General features: G+C 46.6%; 1 protein-coding gene across 2 annotated transcripts in view; it reads right to left on the bottom strand.

Moving 5' to 3' along the window:
- Window positions 1–18,347, bottom strand: part of DYM (dymeclin) — a 101,714-nt gene extending 83,367 nt beyond the window's left edge. For both annotated transcript variants that reach the window (XM_053448239.1, XM_053448238.1), the window contains exons 1-6: window positions 18,288–18,347; window positions 11,960–12,129; window positions 5,231–5,283; window positions 4,822–4,915; window positions 4,006–4,139; window positions 1,262–1,334 (exon numbers count right to left, since the gene is read on the bottom strand). In XM_053448239.1, the coding sequence (XP_053304214.1) occupies window positions 1,262–1,334; window positions 4,006–4,139; window positions 4,822–4,915; window positions 5,231–5,283; window positions 11,960–12,099 (494 nt within the window). In that variant the 5' untranslated portion in view covers window positions 12,100–12,129; window positions 18,288–18,347. The remainder of the gene's footprint in view (window positions 1–1,261; window positions 1,335–4,005; window positions 4,140–4,821; window positions 4,916–5,230; window positions 5,284–11,959; window positions 12,130–18,287) is intronic.
- Between the last annotated feature and the right edge of the window lie 1,241 nt (window positions 18,348–19,588).

Here is a 19,588-nt window from a genome sequence, read left to right as displayed (position 1 = left end):
GGCAACGGGCGGCCTTCCCATGGACCTACAACACGCATAATGCGTGCCTACGGCTGAGGATGATGGGGACCGGAATTCCATAATCTATAAATTGTATCATCAGAACAGTTCTGCTGTTATTAGGATTATCGGTTCTCCGATGAAGCGGTTCCCTTGCACATCAGGTCTTGTGTTCGTAGAACGTGCGGCAAAGCCAATAATCTTTAAAGTTTCCTATTCACCAACACGTTGGACCTCCAGACGAAAGTAATAGATAGATACGTGGCAGGGAGCACGTGGGGGGCAGGGAGGCCGGGGCTCTATTATACAGATCACTTGTTCTGCAGATTCGCCATCCTGAGTCATCCAGCTCAATAAGACGAAATGCAGCTTTAAGAGGGTGGTAGATAAGTGAACAAGCTTCCCAGCAGAAGTGGTAGAGGGTAATAAACATGCATGGTATCGGCATACGGCTCCTGAAAGACGAGACCATGGGGCCGATCTGCCGGCAGATTCTATGTTTCCAATGGCATTCTGTGTAACAATCATGTTTTCTTTATCCATTCTTGTAAGAAGGCTCAGTCAGGTATCTGATTTTGTTCACCTTTTATTTGCTTTATTACGTTGTAACATAATTTAGCGCTATGTCTCCATGTGGGGTCAGGCAGAAAGTTTAAAGCACTGAGTACTATGGTGACAGCAACGAGTAAATAATTAACTAATTAACTAACATGCATCGTTCCACTAACGGAACTTTCTAATGAGAACGCAGAAACTGAATCACCAAAGCGGTGGGATTCCGGCTAAAAAGGATCCCGTGGAACTTAACGTGGAATTTAGAAAGCAAGCGATGGGCCATCCGTCAATAACATATAGAAAAGCCCCAGCGTAAGCACCGGAGAGGAGCCGCGTAAATACAAAGGTTTACTCATTAACCCCTCCGCGGCCTGCCGGGGCTACCTTCACGGCTCGCACACGCTCTCCCACCTTATGGAATTCACGTTACAATCCCATTAAAAGATCCCAGGTTACCTCCAAGCCCATCTCAATGATAAATCGGAATAAAAAGGGCATCTTTCCTATTTCACGTAGCGATATATCTAACATCGAGCGGTCTTTCCCGGCACCCAGCTGGACAGCCGTGATCCCTGCCATCCTGCGATTAAATCGCCACCACGGTTTACGGCGATTCCGTTAAGAAAGGGAAACTCCAACCGTATTCCATGGCAGCCGATCACAAGCTTGGAACATTCGTTTATGAGTTAGGTTTGGGGGTACTTACAGAAGGGGCACTTCGACGATCAGGTGGATGAGACCAAAAAGGAATTCTTCAAACAGGTCTTCTGTGTCCGAATCTGTAACAAAGCAACGCGTTAGTGAAGCCGAAGTACTGAGTAACGCCGGGTTATTAGTTTATGAGTCTGTACATGCGCGGGCATTTATCAAACGGCCTCTTTAACTATGCATTACACGGGGCCAGCTCAGGCCCCGACAAACTTCTTTTTTTTTTTGAGTGGTAGATCAAACGAACAGCCTCCCAGCAGAAGCGGTAGAGGGTATTACAGCGAGGGATGTAAACATGCATGGGATAGACATACGGCTCCTGAATCTAAGACAAGACCAACGACTGATTAAGGTTTGAGTCTTTACAGCAGAAAAAACGGCGACTACACGGGGGGCCGAATGGGGCCGATCTGCCGGCAGATTCTGTGTTTATATGTGAATTTTTGCATTTAGCGGCAGGTATTACCATGGGAGACCGACAACAATTTCACTGAAACCAACAGACTATTCAAACACCATGCAATATAAGCCAATCCTGTATGTTTTCCTATGCAAGATATATATATATATATATATATATATATATATATATATATATATATATATATATAGAGAGAGAGAGAGAGAGAGAGAGAGAGAGAGAGATATATTATATATGTCACTCCCGCAGTATATATATATATATGTTTTATTATTTTTTCTTTTTCCGGTTAGTTGTTGATCTCTTGTATGCGAGCTTCGCCTCGAGTGCCATCTCTCTATTTATTCTGCAGAATATTTTTGCGGCTGGGAGCCGGGGGATTCTTCGCTGAGATTTTAGAAGCTTCCTCTGTAGCCGGATCCGCATTTTTCTGCTGTCAAAACCGGAGAGCAATTAAGAGAGCGGCCGGGAGGCAAGGAAAACATCAGGATGAATCCGAAGGGCTTTCCAAAGCTTGGAATTCTTCAATGAAAAGAGGAAAAAAAGACCCCACTCGGCCGGCGTTCTTTATAACAGCGCTGTGCAGAAAACGAGCCGAGGATACGGAGGAGCCGGTTTGTGCCATGATTGGGGGGGGGGTTCTAAAGCATTCAAGGCGAGTGGGCACGATTATCATCAATTATTTATATAGAGCTGACAACTTCCACAGCGCTCCTTACAGTCCCTACATTCACAGAGTCTGATAGAACTAGAACCGGCACGCTGAAGCCATTCGTCAGGTAGAGGCCCGGCGTGTAACGCTGCTGGTTTGGTGAATCTCCGTATTGAAACGGAACGCCGTGTTTAATAAATTCTCCCCTGGTTATGGGGCTTGAGAACTCGACAGAGAATCACCGGCCGAGGGCTCTCCTGCTGGACACACAAACCAACCTATATAGGGGTGGCTTTCCTCCGAGCGGGGGGGGGGCTACACGGGGTCACGGTATCCAACATCACATGACCCTGCAAGCGTGTGTGTGTGTATACATACATACATATATATATACACGGTATATACACACACACACTACTCTGAATGTGATCGTTCGATTTCAGCTTTGAAGTAAAAGGCGTGCATCGCGCCCAAACCTGATGTATAAAGCTGGGTTTTTGTTTCCAATCTTTGCTCGATTTTACAAACGATCTTTGCCAACGTATTCCTATTATTTACAATAAAAGAAAGCACATCCCGAGTTACTCGCTCTGAAAGAACGCCACTCACCACTCAGACTCAGGGCACGGGGTTATTTTGTTGGTGATTTTTGTTACCGACTTTTTTTGTCTTTTCTCTTGAACTGCATGTTTAACGTACATTTTTTTCAATCAGGTGTGATATGCAAACTATTTAATCTTGTATTATACCTCCAAAAAAATAAATATCTCGGGTCACGGGCATCGCTAACAAACTAGAAAGGACATGACACAACCCGGGGTAAGTTATGGAAGCAGAGAACTTGTGGTATTTAATGAACTGAAAGAAGCTCCACTGACTTGTCGGCTGAACTCGGCAGACAGTTGGAGGAATATAACAGAATCTCCCAGTCTGCCCCCAGCATTCAGGCTTGCAGGAGAGGCTTGAGCTGTTTGCGCATGCACAGTATACTCACTGCTAGCCAGTTCCAGCACTGGCTTGCATGGACTTCCGAAGTCTAATGTGACCCCGGCACAAATGTGCAGAGAATGCCCCCCCCCCCGTGATTAGCTGTGTCAAGCTGTCAGGGTTGGGGCAAAAATAATTAGGCTGCTGGGCTGCAGCTTCTCCTAAAGGTAAGTGGGGTTTATTGTCCCCTGCAGGTTTAATGTAGGCATATTGACGTGTTCCTGTGCGCGGGGCTTTATGGGAGACAAAACTATCCCTTTAATTTTAATCCTTTGACAAGCTATAAAATTACACGTTTACAACCGCTGAGTTTATCCGTATCTGAAAAGTGATGAAAAGTAGTATTTTTCACCCAAGGGCTAAAAAAACAAAAAACAAAAAAAAAACGCAACTATTTCATGACCCATTGTACAGAGCTACGGAATACGAGGGCGCTATAAATTTTTTTGTAAATAACGTCCCTCACAAGGACATGCATAGCGACCCCACGCTGCACCGATGGTACGAGACACGCACAGAAAGCGAAGGCACCACGCGGGACAAACAGACAATATCCAGAAGACGGATTCCTTCCCATCCCCACTCAGGGAAGCCAGACTCACACTCCTGGACACCGACACAGCGGATTACGGGAGACCTGTAAGTGTTCGAGCTGCGCATGCAGACGCCGTTCTCCGCTCACCGTATGATCCCGGCTCTCTCTCCCGATACGAGAAGTGGAGTAGCAGCTCCTGCTCAGGCATGTGGCCGATGAATACTTTGAGCAGGCAGCAGATTATAAACAGCGCATTGTGAGCCTGCCAGATGAAGATCTGACTGCAAGGAAGAGAGAGAGGCAAATATGTGTTAGTATTCAAAATAACCCCCAATTGTATGATCGTTAAGCAGACATCCCTCGCTGCGAGCAAGAACTAGGCCTACTTGCTACGTGGAGCTAAGCTTAAAATTACTTGAAATTGCTGAGAGGGTGGTCGATAAGTGGAACAGCCTCCCAGCAGACGTGGTAGAGGGTAATACAGTGAGGGTATTAAACATGCATGGGATAGGCATACGGCACCTGAATGAAGCGGGAGTCCCTGCGTGCGTGAATGAATACCGAAACCCGAATTCATTAACATACAACAATTGCTTCTTTAGAAGTCTGAGAAATTCTAAACCGCGTCAGGTCTGACACCCCACGCTCTGATAAAACGCATGTCTGAGATAAAGATACTAAACTACACAACGATGGGGTAAAGCCCACCAGTAATGAAGACGAACCCAGAAATATACGATTCTTGCTGATTTAATAGAGAGCCGTGTCACGTGCCAAGAACGCCACGTTGGATTTACGGCAAGCAATTCCATCGCTATTTCCCGATTCCAAGCAATTTCTGCCCGCTGCGAGGCATGCTGGGTAATGAGTAACAGGCGTCTGGATCCAGACGAGACGGCCATCATGTGTTTTATACACAGACATGGCAGGGACGTTAAACGCACGAATGAAGAGTCTGCTTACTTCTGGCATTCGGCGGAGATCTTCAGCTCTTTGGTTCGGCAGAGGAAGACTCTGATTAACGCTCCCAGGTTACCCGTCCGTGGATTATTCTGAACTGCATAACAAGGGAAGAAAAGAGAAAGAAACTTTTTATTCACCATCGTGACCCTTTTGGATATCACCATAGTCCATAAATAAAAAAAAGAAACTAGGACAGGAGCTAGCAATCTAAAACAACACAAGAAGGAGCCAGTGCTAATCTATCGTATCCAAACTTTTTGGCAGCTAAGCAGAGGCCGCTGGTGAATTCGAGCCTCCTAGGGGGGAAATGTCTCACAACGCCTGGTACACAAAGGGTTACACGACGGGACTGTCCCTTTAATCACTATACCTTGGGTAGCTTTCAATCAGATAAAAACAAAGGACTTACGTAGGGTTTTGCAGATGGAAATGGTGGCCTCCTCCAGGGCTTTCGAATCGGCACTGAAAAAAAGAGAAGAGCCGGACGGTAAGCGATTCACCGCGTAACAGTCTGGGGTACCGGGCAAGCCCCCGGAATAAGAAAAGGGTACATTAGTTCTACAGATTGTAACAACTCCCTGTTTGGCAGTTCTTAGACCCATTCCACAAGCAGGTAATAGTGACGTCCACCGTCCACTAGATTCACTGAACGCAAACATCCCGAGGAGTAACCCCCAGTCTTCAGATCTAGGACCCTCATCGTGAGTCACCCGGCGGCAGGACAGAGTATTGAGTGTCCACTCATCTTGGGGAGTAAGAAGTTGTTGAGGGGGTGCCGGGAAGAGGCTTATTAATAGGGGGTATGTTTTTACTGCCCGTCCTTCAGAATACATTCAGTTTAGGATCGACGGCTAATCCACCGATCTTCTGTAAAAAGTCTCCGATTGTAAATACTGCCCTAACCTTTCACAGACGAGTTTCCCGCACGTTCCGCTTTCTAACCACAACACGAAAAAAGTGAAAAGTCTGAGTAGCTGGGATGTCATAAAATCATAAATAAAAAAAAAAAGAATAGAAGGTTGGAAACTCGGCCAACAACTTTGGAGATAAAGCCAAAAGCATGTCCGGAAGGAAGAGATAGCGTGTGTGTGGAGGTCAGGGGCCAAGTGTGTGTGTGTGTGGAGGTCAGGGGCCCAGTGTGTGTGTGTGTGTGTGTGTGTAGGTCAGAGGCCATGTGTGTGTGTCAGGGGCCCAGTGTGTGTGTGTAGGTCAGAGGCCGTGTGTGTGGCGGTCAGGGGCCGAGTGTGGCTGTGTGTGTGTGTGTGGAGGTCAGGGGCCGAGTGAGTGTGTGTTTGTGGAGGTCAGGGGCCGAGTGAGTGTGTGTGTTTGTGGAGGTCAGGGGCCGAGTGAGTGTGGCTGTGTGTGGAGGTCAGGGGCCGAGTGAGTGTGGCTGTGTGTGGAGGTCAGGGGCCGAGTGAGTGTGGCTGTGTGTGGAGGTCAGGGGCCGAGTGAGTGTGGCTGTGTGTGGAGGTCAGGGGCCGAGTGAGTGTGGAGGTCAGGGGCTGAGTGAGTGTGTGTGCGCGCGTGTGTGGAGGTCAGGGGCCGAGACGGGAAGCGTTTTTTAGGCACCTTGACAGCAGGGTGGAATTGGGAAGGCCTAGAGATGCGAGGGAGGAAGCAGTGGATGAGAAGCGATTGCCAGCTCTGCAATCCATTATTCTATCTGACCGGTTTTTCTGAACCCCCTAAAAGCCATAATCCTTTTTGGTCACTTCAACAGATTCTTTTTATTTCAGTCTCTTCACTTCCAGTTGTCTAAAACTTGCTCTCCGGGATGTTTCTTGGAAATCTCAATTTTTATCTCCAAGGTGGTCTTCGAATCCTGGCTGTGCATAAATCTATAATTAAAAGCAAATGTCCAGAAATGTAACAAAACACAGAGATATCCGGAACCCTGAGATGTCACACTTTGGAGTCCGTGGCCAATTAGCTCTCTACAGCGAATTCTCTATGGAAATTAAACAGAAATCAGGGAACGGATGTCCAGAAAAAAAAATAATAAACTTTAAATGGGGAGAACCAGTCCTTAATCTCAAAAATCTCAGTTACAGGCAGCATAGAAGCCAAAATAAGGAGAAGAATCGCTGAGGGAGAATATTGGAGCTCGAAGTGGCTAAAGGTGATAAGAGTTTTGGAAGAAAAACTGGAGACTTGAAAGCCGGCTGAGCATAACGGGAGTTAATTGTCTTTTTTCTTGAATTATATAGTGCCATTATATTCCGCAAAGCTGTACAATAATTATAATATAATAAATATATTTTAAAAAAAAATCACAGCTCAGGCGGTTTTGTTCTTATGTGTAAAAGTCTTTAAAGGGGCGCTTTGCTGTCCCAGGAGGCCCCCCTATTTAAAATAAAATAATGAAAAATGTACTTGGCTTAGGGAGTAGCTGAAATCAACGAGATCACTTTTTGCGCATGTCCACAATAAGACCCCCCTACCCGCGGCGGTCGCCGAGACTACAATCCCAGCACAGAAAATAGCTGGGTGGCTCGCAAAGGGGTAAAAAATAGGGGGGGCATTCTGCATTATCTAAGAAAGATACTGAAAAATCTCACATGGGAGTGATAAAGGGCCACTGGAACACAGGAGTGATGGGAGTGATAAAGGGCCACTGGAACACAGGAGTGATGGGAGTGATAAAGGGCCATTGGGACACAGGAGTGATGGGAGTGATAAAGGGCCATTGGAACACAGGAGTGATGGGAGTGATAAAGGGCCATTGGAACACAGGAGTGATGGGAGTGATAAAGGGCCATTGGGACACAGGAGTGATGGGAGTGATAAAGGCCTCTGTACGCCTATGAAGAGATTCTGTTAAAAATCAGCCGTGTCCAGCTACAATAGTCATTTACAACATTAACCCTGTCTGTGCTGGATTTCTCATCCATTTCATGTTATTTTAATGGACAAAATTTGCTTTACTTTCAAAAACCCCAAACTTTTGAACGGTAGGGTAAAATTGTGTCCTCTGCCCCTCAAAAAATAAAAAATAAATATTTATTGCTTAGTAAACTTCAGCCTGCTAATCAGCAACCGTAATGTAACTGTAGCCGGATACTGAATGTACTCAGTGTATGTGGTTTGGCGTGACGATCACGGGGTCTCACGTTGTGAATGTTTCCGGAGTCGGCCCCCAGCCTCGTGTTTTGGTGCATTATGACAGTTCCCGGTAGAATTGGCAGAAATTGCCCAATTAATGCGCGTCTCCAAGTGTTACAGAAAAAGACAAGCGATCTTTACACGGAAGCCACGGCTCCCCGGGAAATGCTGGCTGAATCGCCGTGCGAGCAGAAGTGAACTCGCCCGCACAATTAGCCTGTTATGAAGACCCCATTAACCACGAGGCCGGCGAAGGTCCCAAGCGCCATCCGTCAAGATTCATGGAGTGGCACCTGACCAAGAGGGCCGGCTCCACGTATTGGTTTAGCTTCGACCGCAAAGCCGGCAGGAAAAGCCGCTTCATTAATGGAGGAAGGAAGTAAAAGAGTGAATGAAGGTAAAGATGGGAAGCGAATATTAAATGCGATTATGCGAATCCCAGCATCTAACCGCAGAGGCGCTCCAGAAAGGCTTCACACTGTTCATAAACACGCCGGCGGGAAGGCAAACACCGGAACGCTTTCAGGAAGAAAAGTCCTTTTAGCTGATCGCTCGTAGGCCACGGTTCAAGAATGTGTTGGTTTATCCCCTAAACACCCCGCTCTTGACACAGAGTTCACTTCATCGGAACACAACTGCTCTCCACAATAGGAAATGTTACGGGAGATATACGGCTGACCTGTAACACGCGTGTTACACGCACGGTCAACTCCGGCAGTGAGAGGATTAAGCATCTGCCACAGAACACAGTTACAAGGCATGGGTTCAGGTTACAGAATCGCTTCCCGGCAAGTTGCTGACCTTTATGGTAACACCGATCACGCTGGGTTAGTGTCGGGTACATATGCCTTTGGGCGGGCCATTGGCGGTGCAGACACTAGTTGGAGAAAGGGTGATCAGCGTCATCGTACCCGAGAACTCGAGGTTTGACACGGCGTCTCAGGCTTGTTGCCCCAGTCTCAGGGTGAAGAGGGCAGATTCTCCGGGGTCACACGGTCGACGCATTCCTATTCTCTGTGATCATATATAAGACTCCCAGTTGGGGCTTTTGCCCCCAGTATGTTGTGGTTGAGATCTCTGCTTGAATTAAGCGCATCTTTTAAATGACGACAAGTCAAGGTTTCCCTGAGGGCCGATATTAGAGCCATTTGAGTAACCCACAGGACGAGACTTTACATAAAATATTAACCCTAAAATAGCCTAAGGGTGCGCTCATTTAGAAAGTTCCCAGGTATAAGAGTAATTATTTAGCTGGAAACTAAACATGCAACAACTTCTTTTTATGAATGAATAAAAGGTGCATTCTGTCAGGTATCCGACGTGTTCCTGTGTAGCCGGCTCAGTACTTCTTCCCACGGACAATATTATAGAATCCAGAAAAAAAAAATCTTTATCTTTGGATTTTCTAGGATCTTGGGAGGCGACTTTAAGGCAGATTGTTGTGATGAGCCACGGAAATTAGAAAATAACCGGAAAAACTTTATAGACCTCGTGAATCACCGTAAATGGTGATTTTCTCCAAAGATTAGGAGAAACAAAACATAGAAATTCCATGACCACGGTGATCCAATTCATGGAATACGTTCTGTATAAGGCGCTGCTTTTCCTCTGATGTACAAAGTGAATGAAGAATCAGAATTTAATCACCCTGCGACAGTATATTTTTACATCAAATGTTCCCTGGGAGAAATCCATGACATCCAATAACATAGAACAAGCTGGGCTAATATATCGATCCACAGGTAGGCTAAGAGTTATGGGAGTTGCACAGGAAGCCACGCTGTTTTTACGGGATGGAAATACCATTACATAGTTTTATGTCTGAAGAGGATGGGACAGCAATGAGCATTCTCATAATCCCAGTTATCAGGTCAATGACACAGGGTGTGCGGAAGCCAAGTGCCCCGTCTCATGATACTGCGCTGGAAATAAAGCTTTTTTTTTTTTTTTTCTTTCTGATTGCAGACACACAGTTACAATGTTACAAACCCAGGCAATAAACGCTGCATGACGGTGAACCTTCCTCTTATCTGAACAGAACAGGTCAATGACTGAAAGGAGCGTTTAACTGAGCGGAAAGCAGAGCGCCGCTGCCTCCGAGGCTTATTTACTGTATAGGAGCGCCACCTAGTGTATCATACAAGCAAATGCACGGGTCACATCCAGACGTGGAGCAGGAGCTCAAACACTGAGAGACAAACACTCAAAGCTCAAACACTGAGAGACAAAGATCATCATGTACGCTGGCCCTTTATAATGCAGAGGAATGTTAGGGATTTATGCATTAAAGTCCCGATAAGTAAGCACCGGCTGACACATATGATATAGTGTGTGAGAGAGAGAGTGAGAGAGAGAGAGAGTGTTCAAAAGTTTAGGGTCACTTAGGTGGTTCCTTGTTTTTGAAACAAAGCAGTTTTTTTTCATTAAAATAACATGAAATGGATCAGAAATCCAGCACAGACGGGGTTAATCACTCCCATCACCTCTGTGTTCCAACGGCCCTTTATCACTTCCATCACTCCTGTGTTCCAACGGCCCTTTATCACTCCCATTACTCCTGTGTTCTAATGGCCCTTTATCACTCCCATCACTCCTGTCTTCCAATGGCCCTTTATCACTCCCATCACTCCTGTGTTCCAACGGCCCTTTATCACTCCCATCACTCCTGTGTTCCAATGGCCCTTTATCACTCCCATTACTCCTGTGTTCCAATGGCCCTTTATCACTCCCATCACTCCTGTCTTCCAATGGCCCTTTATCACTCCCATCACTCCTGTGTTCCAATGGCCCTGACACTACAGTACACACACTCTCACGTACACTACCCCGCCCCTCATCTGCCTATCTACTGCCATCGCATATCCAACACACCATGCTTTCCTGCTGGAGTGGCTACAACGGATTCACGACGGCAGCCCTGCAAAAGCCCCGGGATCCAGGAAGTGGTTTCTCGTCACCATGGGAGCTGCTGCCCGGGGTTTGTAGAGGCCTGGTTTAAAGGGACCACTCAGATTTTATGTGTATTAAAGAGCATATGATGGCAGAAGTCTCCATTTAAACCACTTATTTTCAGGCGAAGATACATTAAATTCCTGGCCTGGTTGCGCTCCTCGAGGCCGGAAGCTGTGTACCCCTGTTACTGGAATGAATATATAAGCAACTGACGGGTATTTTATCCTTTACCCTCTAAAGAAATTGGTTTTAACAATGAAATGCAGAGGGCGTGAGGCACCGAGTGAATGCTGTCCAAATGCTTAAATAATTCAGTTCGCTAATAGAGACACTTCCAAGTGCGAAGCATAACCCATAAACATTCTCCAATAACGGCCGTTAGGGTGCGTTTTAGCCCCCGTATCACTCCGCAGAGTTTAATGTATACTTAATAGGGAACATCTCCTGTAGATTAAACATTGGTTACAGCAGCACATTACTGTATTTCAGCTTTATTTTTTACTTTATAAGCAAATTGTAGATAGTGTGCATCCGGATAACAGAGAAGAAACAACAAGATCCTTTTGGTCGGCCTACTCTACCCATTTTCCTGCCATGAAGACTCAAACCAGTTATTGGTCTCATCTTAGATTCAGGATCCATATACCCATCCCATGCATGTTTAAATCCCCTCTCTATATTACCCTCTACCACTTCTGCTGGGGGTCTGTTCCACTTATACACAGCCCTCTCAGTAAATGTAGCTGTTCTCTTTTTTAATAAGCATATGAATTGTATTTAAAAATGAATAAGTGTACATTTATAATCAGCATCTGCATTTGATTATATACAATAAACATGGCTAAATGGGTTATAATACCACACCACAGGGTATTGAATTATTTGCCAAATGCAGCAAGATTAGACCATGATTGCTGTATTTAGCTGACAGAATAAAAGCTTTAAATAGAAGCAAAGCTTGCAAAAAAAAAAAAAAACCTGTCAAACTGTTATTGCAAAAAGTTTAAAAAAAATAAAACATCTGACACAAACATATAATGACTTAATATACGTAATATACAGAGAAAAAAAAGATTTTTCTTACCTGCTTGTTGGGGTGCAAAGCGTGAAAGAGAGAAGCTGGTTCCAGAAGGGGTCATTCTCAGAAATAGCCTCGGGTCCACACAGCTTCTGTAAGTACTCGTTGTCGGAGAGCTCGCCGATCGTACTGCTGTTTGCACCCATGATCCGAGGGGTTTGAAAGTCTATTTCTCGCTGAATGGGACTCTGCCAGCGAAAAGCCCAGAGAACGCGGGAGACCAGGGAGAAGAGAAAAGAAAAGAAGCAACAATCAGCTAAAAAAAATGTTACAGTTCGTTTCTTTGCATAATATGTTTTCAGACAGCTTCATTTCAGCCATTTGTATCTCAATCTGTTATCTGAGCCCCAATCTACTAAACACCCCGACTCCTCATCCTACAAGCCTGTGGTAAACAAAAGAATGTCTCAGTCTTAATCACCCCGCCAGACACTGTAAAGAAAAAATTAAAGGAACAAATTTCATTAGCATTGCCATAAAGCATCAGCTTACTGTGGTGTTTAAGCATGTAATGCTATGCAGGGGCTATGCAGTGCCCAGGGGGAGGGGCTATAACTGCACGCAGCGCCTGGGGGGAGGGGCTGTGACTGCACGCAGCGCCCGGGGGGAGGGGCTGTGACTGCACGCAGCGCCCGGGGGGGAGGGGCTGTGACTGCACGCAGCGCCCGGGGGGGAGGGGCTGTGACTGCACGCAGCGCCCGGGGGGAGGGGCTGTGACTGCACGCAGCGCCCGGGGGGGAGGGGCTGTGACTGCACGCAGCGCCCGGGGGGAGGGGCTGTGACTGCACGCAGCGCCCGGGGGAGGGGCTATGACTGCACGCAGCGCCCAGGGGAGGGGCTATGACTGCACGCAGCACCCGGGGGAGGGGCTATGACTGCACGCAGCGCCCAGGGGGAGGGGCTATGACTGCACGCAGCGCCCAGGGGGAGGGGCTATGACTGCACGCAGCGCCCGGGTTTGTTTCTCCTTTAAGTGAATCGATTAGATTAAAAATAAATGGAAAATAGAAAATCCGTTCACAAAACAATAGCCGCCGGTTCAAAGCACTGTGAATACCGTTGTTGGCGCTTTATAAATAAAAGACAAGAATAATACCAGCCTGAGGCCTTTGCTTCATGACACCAACACGAGGATGCCTGTAAGGTAGCATTTAACTCAATGAGTACCAGAGGACCGAGCAGAGCATTACCCCAGCAGTACTCAAAGGGTTAAACAACTGCCATGTATATAGTAGCGCCGACTATAAATGCCAGTTGGTGGCGGCTCTGAAGTCAGTCAAATATTAGCAGGAACGGTTTTTAAAAGAACGATGCCTTTTGCTTTTAGCGTTAAATGTATTTACACGGAGCGACTCCCTGAAGATAAAACCTGATAACAGACAAGGAACAGAGAAGCTTCAATACCAGATAATACGATCCACTGATAATGCCGCCTGGCAGTGCCATGGATATCATGCAGACATGGAAGCCCCTGGAGGGATTATCAGCACCCCCCACACGCACCCAAAGCATTTGCCCTCTTTCCCTGTCCCACAGCTCACTGGCCGGCCGTACACATCTCCTGATTCCCGTGGCTCATGCGCAATATAGTCGCCGCCAACCAGCTCCGTTCATGGCTTACGCAAGAGATCCTGGAGTCTATATCCATGACCACACGTGGAACGCACTCACATTCATTTCAGCCGTCGGACTGACTGCTCCAAGCAGCCAAAACTCGCACAACTGAGGGGGCTGCAGCTTCTCCTAAAGCCGAGCCCATTTTTTAAATGTACTTCCCGCTACAGAACAGATTTTAAATTACTTACGAAGTCATTTCATACGCATTCTTTGCTGGTGGGGCTGCATGGGGTGATATTCATCAAATAAAATACACCATCCACGTATTGTTCCTTTTTTGGCCCACAGACTGATAAAACAATCCTACCTCTGCTTCCTATTAATAATGAATTGAATGCACGGAGAATGGGCTGCAGTCCTCCACGCCTCAATAAACATGCGCGGTATTTGTTGGGTGACGTGTTAAGATGCAATAAAGAAAGATTCCAGGATGTAAACGCTTTGATGGTCACCCTTCGCGTAAACGTACTTCTGCACCTACGGAGTCACCGACATCTCGAGTCTAAAAGTCAGACGATTCTATAGCCTGGGATTTACATTTAATAAATTGCTACAGTGCCAAAGAGCATCATCAATGATGAATGTATAAAACACTCGGTAATACGCAGTCCATACCCAAATAAAAATCAATGGGAGGATTTCTTTAGCTCCCCGGCAGTCCCTACAAAAGCCAGAATCTGTCCCATTTTTACGACATTATTAACACTCACTGTTTTTTTTTTATTTTTTTAGCAAAAAAGTTTTGGTTTTAACCCACTTATCTCACTATTTACTATAAAAAGGCTCACACGGACAGGTTTCTCAATTGTAAAGGGACAGCTCAGCCATGTACAATGAATAGTTCAATTGGCAAGGTGGTCACTTGGGTTAGCTTAGAATGAAGTAGGACCTGAAACCACAACCACAACTCTCCTGCAAGCTCTCCCTTTAGTGAATAAACCCATAAGTCTGGACTCTGGCGCTCTCTGGATAAACCTGTGATGGGTCCATAAAAAACAGCTGGGGGGGGGATCTCTAAAAACGACACCCAGCAACTCTTACCCTGCCCTTCTGAGACACGGAGCTCCTATAGTTAAGTTATTCTGTAGCTATGACCTCATGTTGGTGTCACTGACTTCACACTCAAGTGACAACGCAAACAGCCTGTCCAAACTCGGCACGCAGCGAGCCACCGGCCCCTGCAGACGCACCTCCTTGCTAGCAGGACTGGGTCACGCTGACATCAACCCCAGAACATGCATTGAAAGGAACAAGGAAAGTAAAGCCTCGCGGGCAAAGAACTAAAAAAGGGCAACATTTATAAAGACGGAAAATGGAAGATTTGGGTTGCTACTAAAAACCAACGGAAACAACCACCTGAGACGCTGGGACTGAATCATCATTAATTCAAAGGGTTCGGGACTGGCTTGCATTACTGCAGCAAAAATCAAGTGTAACAATCTACACTGTACTGAACATGGGCCCGGGGGCCAAACACCCGCCACAGGGCGTAAGCCTACGGGCTTACATGTTATAAATCTCTTACCGAAGCGCTCCTCACTCTCCTACAAGCTGCAGGCACCTACCTGTCAGCTCTGCGGGAGTAACCGATAACCGAGAGATTATATACTGAGCAGGCGAGCGACGGTCAAACACTTAAAGGGACGATCGTGGAAGAATCGGAAATGCAAACTTTGTGGCAGGTTATAGATGTAGGAGGAGAGGCCACGTGTTTCCTGCAATTATTTGGTTGCTTCAAGTAGCCGATGAGTGGTAAGAATCATTAGACCAAGGAGGAGGGCAGCTGCAGCAACAGAGCTGCAGTTACTGTGTCAGGTTTTCCCTGTTTTGGAAGAATGCACATTAAGGTACTCGCAGAGGATTAATATATGTATTATTCTATAGTGGGGGGTATCAAGGCCATTAAAATGACCCCTTAAAAGGGTTTGAACAAAACTCTATGATAAAAATGTTATTGAAGGATACAAATTATTGTTATTAATATTCATCATCTTATAGGTCAATATTTATTTTGACGAGCAGAACTGTATATGGGAATGGATCTAATACTTTACATTACAGTGAAGACACCGCAGAATGACACAATGAACGTGCTTACATCATGTTACATCACTAGGATCAGACTTAACGTAAAGGTGTTTCTATACCAGTGAGCAAATAAAACAGGAATTTCAGATAAGAAGAGATCCACCCTATTTATCAAACACAAAATCACAATAAGTGTTCCTTTACATTGGTGATCTAAATATGGGGAGCATTAGAGAAAGCTGAGCCACATGCCTATTTTATATTTCCCAAATACGCCACCAAATAAAAACATTCTTAAAAACCAGAGATCACAACAACTGAGTGCCGAGCAGTTACACCGCGTGCCGCTGCTGACAGAGGAGACCCCGGGCTGTCGAATGACTCCGGTGTACCTGCAGGGAGAACATCAGCGCGTACTATTACACCCTTGGTCATCTAGGGCCGGTTTTATAGGATGTAATAGAACGTCCTAGGGTCACTAAGCACATAGGAAACCTTTCAAGTTGTTATTATAGCAACAATATATCAGCGCCTGTTTTGTGGCACATGACAGTTGTCACATGATAATTAAATGTTCCCTGAAAAATTATGAGAGAGGCAAACTTTGGCTTTTTTTTTTTCTGGGAAGAGTTTGGGCATTCAGAAGCACTAGGAACAATATTTCTAAACCTGCACTTTCTTATTAAGGTTTCTACAGTTACATCGTGACAGAAACACAACCATCTCCCGCCTGTCCCAGCTAATCTGCTTCGGGCCTCGTCTCGAGTGGACGTGGTGCCTCTACCCGCCACCCCGACCACATCCAATATATCCACTTCGCTGCCTTGAACACGGACGCCTAGCCATCGCAAAGAGACATAATTATCCAGCCCCAGCTCAGGTCAGGTAAACGAGGCTGACCGTACTGTCAGTATGTGGAGGTGAGTTTAGAAGAGTGCGGACCGGTAGGGCCGGTGATAGCTTATCTCCCAAACGCTGCCTCCAGAGGGGTGAAAGGGTCAGCATGCCCAATATTTAAGAACACAAGATCTGCGTGTCTCTATAATACATTCGGCTTTGAATAAAGGAAATAAATCAATAAGTAAATTCAAAGTCCGGCAAATGAGAGACAGGACAATTCTCAACGCGGGATTATCTCACCGATCACCATCAGTAACATTCCTCATAAAATAAAAACACTAAACACTCAGATCCAGGTTAGATTTGAAATGAGGGTCCGCAGACTGGCAGGTAAACAAATGCAAACGTTAATATATTCGAGATACGATATTCTCACAAAGCAGCCTTCCCAAAAACTCATGAGTCGCCTTTAATGGGAAGGATCAAGAACACAAATCTACATCATTATTGGTTTTCTGCGAACCTCTCATTGAATGATTAGCGCAGATAATGCATCTAAAGCACCCGAAAAAAGATTTAGTGATAAGCAGGGGGGCACCCGGGCAGATCTTGTATGTGTCCCCCCCCCACCCCAAAAACAGATTCACCCACTGATATTAAAAAAGAAGCATATAAAAGGTAGCCTGCCGATACAAAATGTTAGCCAAGACCATCACGTTCCTGGGGTCTTTGGGTGCAAAGCTTAAAAAGTCCTCCTATCACCATAGCAACCGATGAAACATTCCTGTTGAATGGATCATTTCATTAGTAGTAATGATAATAAAACCACCTTTCGAGAGTCATATTGTAAACAATCAGTTAGCCGAGGCTCCAATCTGTACATAAAAGTGTTGTTTAGGGCCACGGCTGACGCGCAGATTTTAAACCCGCAAAACTTAAAGAAAATAATTAAAATCTACTTCCATAAAGTGTGATTAACGCCCACCATACACGCAGTGCACACAGTCATTGAGCCCCCATAAACCCACCCGCTGCCGGCTGAACCCACACATTTCCCCTGCTGGCGTCATATGACCCCCAAAATAAACTCCAAGTCTGGCTGCATCTCACAGGAGAGTCACAGCGAGGTCTCCGCAAGAGACAGATCTGACCGGAGGTGACGGCATTACAGGGAGTCTCTGCAGAACCTGCATGTCTCACCTGTCGCCCCAACACTCTCACTGCCCGCCCTCTCCCTGTCTCCCCAACACTCTCACTGCCCGCCCCCTACCTGTCACCCCACCACTCTCACTGCCCGCCCCCTACCTGTCACCCCACCACTCTCACTGCCCGCCCCCTCTCTCTGTCACCCCACCACTCTCACTGCCCGCCCCCTCTCTCTGTCACCCCACCACTCTCACTGCCCGCCCCCTACCTGTCTCCCCAACACTCTCACTGCCCGCCCTCTCCCTGTCACCCCAACACTCTCACTGCCCGACCCCTCTCTCTGTCACCCCAACACTCTCACTGCCCGCCCTCTCTCTGTCACCCCAACACTCTCACTGCCCTCCCTGTCCCCCCACCCTTTCACTGCCCTCCCTGTCACCCCCAACACTCTCACTGCCCGCCCCCTCTCTCTGTCACCCCAACACTCTCACTGCCCGCCTCCTCTCTCTGTCGCCCCAACACTCTCACTGCCCGCCTCCTCTCTCTGTCACCCCAACACTCACACTGCCCGCGCTCTCCCCGTCACGCCAACACCCTCACTGCCCGCGTTCTCCCTGCCACCTGAACGGTCTCTCTACTTGTCCCCTCCGGTCACTTGCATCATATGCTTTCTGTGCCGTTTCCTCCCGTTTCCTCCACTCACCAGTGTTGGGGAATCTCCTGTCACATCCACTACGCCGCCATCACTCCACGTCGCTGCAGACCGCTGCGTCACCGAGATCACGTGACTCCGCTAGCCCTGTGCCTCCGCATAGTGATGTCCGGATCATGAACAAATCGTTCTTGTGATCCGATTCTTTTCAGTAATCCGGATGAATCGGTTCAGTAGACTGAACGATTCATTTGTAACAGTTCAGTGAATCATGCAGTTGTAAGCGGATCCTAGAGTGAGTCATCAGCACAGCACTCAGACACAGACTCTGGGATCAGGTTACAGCTCATTGATTCACAGAGGAACGATGACTCGTAGATTTAGAGATTAATAATCTTCACTGCCCCCCAGGATTTAGATTCCTCTTAGTTTGCCCCCCTTTATCTCTAACTGCACCTTAAGTTAACTTTATTAAATTAATTAAATTAACCCTCAGTCCTCAGGTTTAAATTAACCCTAAAGACCCCGTTAACCATAGTTACCCCTAAATTAACACTAAAGACCGCATTAACCATAACTGTCCCTGAATTAACCCTTCACCCCATCAACCATAACTGCCCCTAAATTAACCTTAAAGACCCCATTAAACATAACTGCCCCTAATTTAACCCTAAACACCCCATCAACCGTAACTGCCCCTAAATTAACCCTTGATACCCCATCAACCATAACGGCCCTAAATTAACCATAAAGACCCCATTAACCATAACTGCCCCTAAATTAACCCTAAACTCCCAATTAACAACAACGGCCCCTAAAATTAACGCTAAAGACCCCATTAACCATAACGGCCCCTAAGATTAAGTGAGTACGTATGAGAGGCAAAGCTGGTTCGTCTGGCCTTAGAGGGCTGGTTTAGCATGAAGCCCCAAGGTTGCAATTTGTCCCCATTCTTTGGTCCTAGACGCAGCACTGCGCACGATGGTGGTGTGTGCGGTTAAGCGCACTAGCCTAAGGGCTGGGGCTTCCTTGGGGAGCACTTTTATATATAGCTTTTTTTTTTTGCACGATTGCAATTTTTTTGCACAGAGCACGTGAGTTTTGGAAGATCCAGTACTCCTGCAGGCCTTTTAACCCCTTCAAGACCGGGACGTACCTGGTACTTCCGGATCAAAGGTCACCGGCAGACCGGGACGTACCAGGTACGTCATCGATGACCCCCCAGCCCAGCTGAGTGTCCCCAGCGATCCGTAGCAGCCACTCCCCCTCAATTCCGTGCAAGTGATCGCTTAGCTCACGAGCACGGAATTTAAATATTTTCAAAAAAACTGTTGTCTTCAAGGGAAGACGCA

Source organism: Spea bombifrons, chromosome 1 (genome assembly GCF_027358695.1).
Source record: "Spea bombifrons isolate aSpeBom1 chromosome 1, aSpeBom1.2.pri, whole genome shotgun sequence".
NCBI classification, from domain to species: domain Eukaryota; kingdom Metazoa; phylum Chordata; class Amphibia; order Anura; family Pelobatidae; genus Spea; species Spea bombifrons.
This window is presented reverse-complemented; position numbering and strand designations above follow the sequence as displayed.